General features: G+C 34.4%; 1 protein-coding gene across 1 annotated transcript; it reads right to left on the reverse strand.

Moving 5' to 3' along the window:
- Positions 1-1,286: 1,286 nt before the first annotated feature.
- On the reverse strand, positions 1,287-5,433 carry LOC129322835 (serine/threonine-protein phosphatase PP2A catalytic subunit-like). The gene is made up of 6 exons (XM_054969255.1): positions 4,807-5,433; positions 3,394-3,508; positions 3,102-3,210; positions 2,948-3,025; positions 1,972-2,163; positions 1,287-1,876 (listed from the first exon to the last, which is right to left on the reverse strand). The coding sequence occupies exons 1-6, from the start codon at positions 5,057-5,059 to the stop codon at positions 1,703-1,705; spliced, it is 921 nt and encodes a 306-aa protein (XP_054825230.1). The 5' UTR covers positions 5,060-5,433; the 3' UTR covers positions 1,287-1,702.
- Positions 5,434-6,027: the final 594 nt, after the last annotated feature.

Consider the following 6,027-nt stretch of genomic DNA (forward strand, 5'->3'; position numbering starts at 1 on the left):
CACACCCCCCCCACACACACATACTGTTTTCTTAAAAAAAAAAAAATTGTTGTTGCTTTTTACAAGTCATTTTGCAATCATGAATTATTTTTATCCAATTTTAGCCTTTCATAACTTTTTAAAAATTACAAATAAAAAATTAGTATTTTAGAATTTTTAACAGAATATTCTTCACAATGTTAAAAATTAGAACAAGGCATATGCTTTAAACACAGTGAAGAGGTGTTTATGATTTTAATAAAATAGAAGGAAAGACATTGTCTTTTACTCTAAATGTTTTCGACCATTCGAAATTACCTTTAATTAAACTAAAATCATTGTTTTAGTTAAAAGTAAAAGAAATATGGCCACTTTTAAAAAAGTCTCATTTTCGTCATTAAATTTTATAAGGGATCTTATATTAAAAATAAAAAAAATTAAAAAATATAGGATCACTGGATCAGAGGAGGTACATTTAATAAATAGTCGGACAAAAGTATAACAAGCTTATTTTACAATTCATGAAGTAATTACGAATTATATTCCTTTCACATGACTTGTGAATCTATACCAGTATAGCCTCCACAGGAATGAATTCGAAATCTCAAACATAGTCAACTCTAAGAAATAAATACATAACAAATATCATTATTACATTCAATAATCTCTAATTTCATGATGTAATCAACAGGCCGCTTCTGACCCACAAATTGGTCTTGCCCAAAATAGGCCGACCAATAAGCAATTGCAAAAAATTTCTCTCCCCGAATCTAAATCGATGAAGTAATTTAGAGAAAACTCACAAGAAATTACTAATAAGCATTAGTCCATGAACGAGATTATAACTATTTAAACATGAGATCTCAAGTTTAAGTTGGTGCAAATGCAAGAAAATGCCTTTGAAAAAACCAACCCTCTATTAAAATTAACAATACTCAAATTTAACCCAGTCAGCTAATTATATATTAAAAAAATGCAAGAAATTTGTGGCAGCTTGCATTCACAAAGCTTTTTCCAAGCAAAGGCAAATCATTTTCTTAGGTTTTTTCCCTTTAAAATTTTCATAATTTATATCACACCCCAGCCATTTACATTAGTTATTATTCTTAAGATGATAAACATTGCCCACGGAGGGACAGAAAATTCAGCCTACCACAGCTATAGTGAGAGTCCTAACGGGGTGGTACTTAGGACCCCTAAGTACCACCCAAAGCAATCTGAGGATGGCGAGGGAATCATTTTTTTTCCCTCAAATTTTTTTACCTTTCCAATCACCAAAAAAAAAAAAAAAAAAGAACTCAAGGGCATGACTCCAGTAAACCATTCGATAATGTAAATGAATACCTGCACTTCGTTTTTTGGGAGTTGGCATAACCACGTAGTCTCAAATGGACATGACTGCCAGGTCACAAAACTTGGCTCTACCCTGAGATGGAAAAAATATATATAAAATTGCAGAACAAGATTATACCATGCTATGGCTGCTTCCTCCTCTCAAACATATACAACACCAATTGGTGGCTTCTGCCAATTCTCGTATGCGGTTTCTTTTTCTCGTGCAAACCAGGCAGAGGCAGCGGCAGCGGCAGCAGACGACAACGACAAAAAACTCCAGAAGAAAGAATTATGAAGAAGATGAACTCCTCTTTCCTTAAAAGACACATCTATAATAGCAGCACAGAAAAAAAAAAGTGACAACAAGCGTCTGGCAGATATAATGAAATTACAAAAAATAATCTGGAGTCTTGCGTGTAGTGTCAGGCTCAATTTGCCGGGGAGCTGGATCAAACTGCAGAAAATTCTGATCCATATTCTCTCCTATTTCCAGTATTGCAGCCATGTTTCCACACCGGTAACAGTAATTTGGAGCGCTGAATACAGTCACAACATTCTTTTCCTGAACATGTTACAAATCAAGTCAACATCTTGAATGGATAAGGTTAAGAAACATATAACTATAGAGATTCTACATTGTAGGTCAAGATCAGGCACCTGGCACCAATTATATCCTTCCATGACAAGCTGGTGAGCTCTAGAGATTAAGGAGAGGCCATTCGTGTGGTTAAATTGAGAAGCTATATCCTGTCCAAATGTATACCCGGCACCGCGAGGAGATATACCCCACCCACAACGGTCATCTGGATCAGACCACAGGAGATCACACATTGGTCCCTCGTGTGGAACCTGCATTGCAGAAGTAAAATTGGTCATGCAATCATGCCACAAGAATTTCTGTTCATCCAATAAAACAAAGTATGGAATTAATCCAGGTGGAAAGAGAAGTGGGCCGTTATTGTGAATCTGGGAAAGCATTTCTAAAGCCAGGAAAAAGAAAAAGTTCAGTTATAATTTATACCTTGGGTGAGGCTCTTCAACATCCTTGTGGGTTTGCTCATTGCCACTTGACCATTGTATGTTAATCAACGTATAAATGTTACAACAATGAGATTTTTCTTTGTTAAATCTTTGTTTTACTCATCTTTTGTAATATTTTTACACGGCTTTAAAGCTATTGTTGGAATCATGTGGACTGTTTCAATTTCAAAACCAATAATAGACCTAAAGATTATAGAATCACTCAACGGACAACTAATACATGGTTTTATTGTTCACCATTTTGACATTAACATGATACTTTTGTTAAAATCAAGCTAAAAAAAATGCCACAGGATGGTTAAGTGGCAAGTGATAGCCCCAAAAAAAAAAAAAATCACAAGGAGTTTAATGATACGTTTCCACAACAGAGCAGCCTGGTTTTCAGCCAAAGGCAATGATCATTTAAATGGAAAATAAGTATATACCATGATTGCAATATCATATAAATAATTCCCAAAAGTCCAAAATCATATAGAAAAAAAGATATATCATTGGTCCAACTGCTACATATTGACAAAAAATACTCTTCATGCCAAGCATGTAACTAGACTATGCAGAGCATTCATAACTAACCATTTAACAACACACATACCTCTTGTACGCGATCCAAGGCCCGAATATTATCTAGTGTATCCAAAGAAGGTGAAAGGCCTCCATGCAAACAGAAAATCTGAAATCAACATGGAAGTTAGACAATTGCATAAAAGTAGCGAGATAAAAATTCTGCCCAGCATTTTTACTCAGACCTGACTCTCAATAAGGGCAGTCAGAGGTAAATAATCAAATAAGTCGGTGAAGTATTTCCAGACATTAGCATTTCCATATTTTCTCAAGCATTCATCATAAAAGCCATACCTGAAAGCAGAAGGTTAAAGGTAAAATCAAATAGTGAAGGCACTAATTAGCATCATACTTTATATTAGGAACAATTTTCCATCCATGTTTTCATGGCATTCATTTGAGAATTAAAGAATGCAAAAAAAAAAAAAAAACAAAACAAAAACAAAAACAAAAACCAAAAACCAAAAACATTCTTACACTTGGGTAATTTGACGGCTCTCATGATTTCCTCTAAGAATTGTGATTCTATCTCTATAACGAACTTTTAAGGCCACCAAAAGTGTAACAGTCTCCACTGAATAGTAACCACGATCTGTTTGAATTCAGCCAAAAAGATGAGACTTGGTATCAGTGTCATAGGTGTTAAGACTAGAATTTGGAAAGCATTAAAAGCAGTGACAAGAAAAGAATTGTAAGCATCTTACACCCCAAAAACGTCGTGGTTTTTTATCCTGAACACTAAATTTAGATCAGAGCCAGCTAAAGTCAAAGAATTTTCAGTCAGACACTTTCTGTAAGGAACATCAACGAGACACAAATTTTGGATAACAATACAACAAATGAACTACACATGCTTCCACTGTCAATTTTCAAAGGACTTGCTCTTTTATGTTACAGAGCCTTCCTTGCTATTGTGTATCCAACAAAAACACTCAAAATGCAATTTTCTACATCATCTTTCCACCTCCACGTTTTAACAGTAGAAAGGACATTCAATACATGCCATTAATGTTATAGAGGCATTATCCAGCTCAGATTTAGGAACAAAACAAGTTTAAGTTACTGTTACAAAGAATCTATCACATAAAGCATAAACATAATACCTAGAAAGTGATACTGTAGAAAGAGCTTGACCTTTTTCACCATTAAATGCATTTTGAATTTGAATTTCTCAACATAATATCTAGAATATCAAGGTAGATCTGATGGTGAGAAGGCTCAATCCCTCAAGAGATTTGACACTCCATAATTGAGTAGAGAGAATTTATTTTTTACAAAAACACACTAGAAGAATATGACTGCTAAAAACCTTATAATTGATTCGAACAAGGAAAAGATCCACAGACAACAAATAAAGATGAAAATGCCAACAGCACCAGGGAACTAAATGTAATACATATATATATATATTTTTTTTTTTTTTTTTCCTTTCCCTATAGATGAAGGCATGAAAGATTATCCTGCAGCCTAGGCAAACTTACCACTTACCAGTCTGCTAAACGCCATAGATATTCAACCAATCAGCACCTTAAACTTTATTCTTTCCAAACTGATAATTGACCGATAAAAGCTCTCACAGCAACAGTTTCCAGAAAACATCAGTGACAAGAAAAAGATGGCACAAAAATCATAGACTATCATGCTTAAAGGCTCCATCCGATACCATGCTATCGAACAATAAACATCCTATCAAGAAATGCCACCATGGCATCTTTTGATGAATGACTGTTTTCTAAAACAAACTTTAAATCCTCAATCATCGCAAAATATAATAAACAAACCAGGGCATCTAAGCTTCGAACCCAACAAAACAACCCACCAAAAACTTCGCACATAACCAAAAAAAAAGAAAAGAAAAGAAAAATAGGGTAGAACATGGAAAACACTCACCCACATAGTCGCCCATAAAGAGGTAATTGGTGTCCGGCGCACTTCCTCCTATCCGAAACAACTCTATGAGATCATAAAACTGGCCGTGAATATCCCCGCACACCGTCACAGGGCATTTCACCGGTTGCACGTTCCATTCTTCCACCAGTATCGCCCTCGCCTGATCGCACAGTGTCTTCACCTCCGCCTCCAACAAAGGCTTGCACTGCAACAGCTGCTCGATCTGACGGTCCAGATCCGCGTGAGACGGCATCGTTTACCACAACCACTATACCTCTCTCCTACCTCCAGGAAAAAAAAAAATAAAAAAAAAATAAAAATCCTCAGATCCGAAGCTCCAAGATCTCCCTACTAACAAACAGATCCACGATCTTGAAGAACATAAAAGAACGATAAACGCCGAACGTTGCAATTAACACGGGTCTTGAGGCTCAATTCAATGGAAAACTCATCGACGCCGAACGGTGGAAGAACGTTAGAGTACGGATTCGGAGCCGAAACGCAGAAATCAAAACGGACCGTTTCGGAGATGGGCTTGGTTTGAATCCCAGAATCATTCCGAGAACGATGCTTCTGTGTATCGCAGGATTTCAGGAAAATAAGAAATGGGAGAGCCAACAATCAAAGAATGCTTATTTCATTTGAGGGAGTCTCCCTCGGGAGAGAAATTTTATTCATTTATTATTTTCTCAATTGTTAATTTGACCAATCAGGATCATCAATATCAATAATCAATTATAAATAGGAATTACCAATCGGAAAAATGTTTCAAGTGATTTTTTTTATCACAATAATCAAGCTATTACTTCGCGTAATATTTATACTCAAAATGATCAACATAAAATGTAAAAGGTTTAGGGGAAAATGGACAAGCTAATCCTAAACTACATATAAGTGTATTGATGTCGTTTTATAATGTAATAAAAATTTGAAAATGTATTTATTATATTTTTTTCAGTTGCATGCAAAATATTTTTTTAACAAATATAGATTTTTAGATAATTTTTATGTAAAAGAAGGACATTTTAATCAAATTAAAAGTTTAAAAGTCAAATTTAATAATCAATTAATAGTTAAATAAATGAAAATAAAATTTTAAATATACAAGGTAAGTTTATATAACATATATTTTAATTTTTAAAAAAGATTAATATAAGTTTTTAAAATAGATTGGAGGTTCATGTAATTAAAATATAATAGAAAGGTGTTTAGTATATTTTA

The sequence above is a fragment of the Prosopis cineraria genome, unplaced genomic scaffold (assembly GCF_029017545.1).
Source record: "Prosopis cineraria cultivar Desert tree isolate PC_DT_omini unplaced genomic scaffold, ASM2901754v1 PC10, whole genome shotgun sequence".
Classification (NCBI taxonomy): domain Eukaryota; kingdom Viridiplantae; phylum Streptophyta; class Magnoliopsida; order Fabales; family Fabaceae; genus Prosopis; species Prosopis cineraria.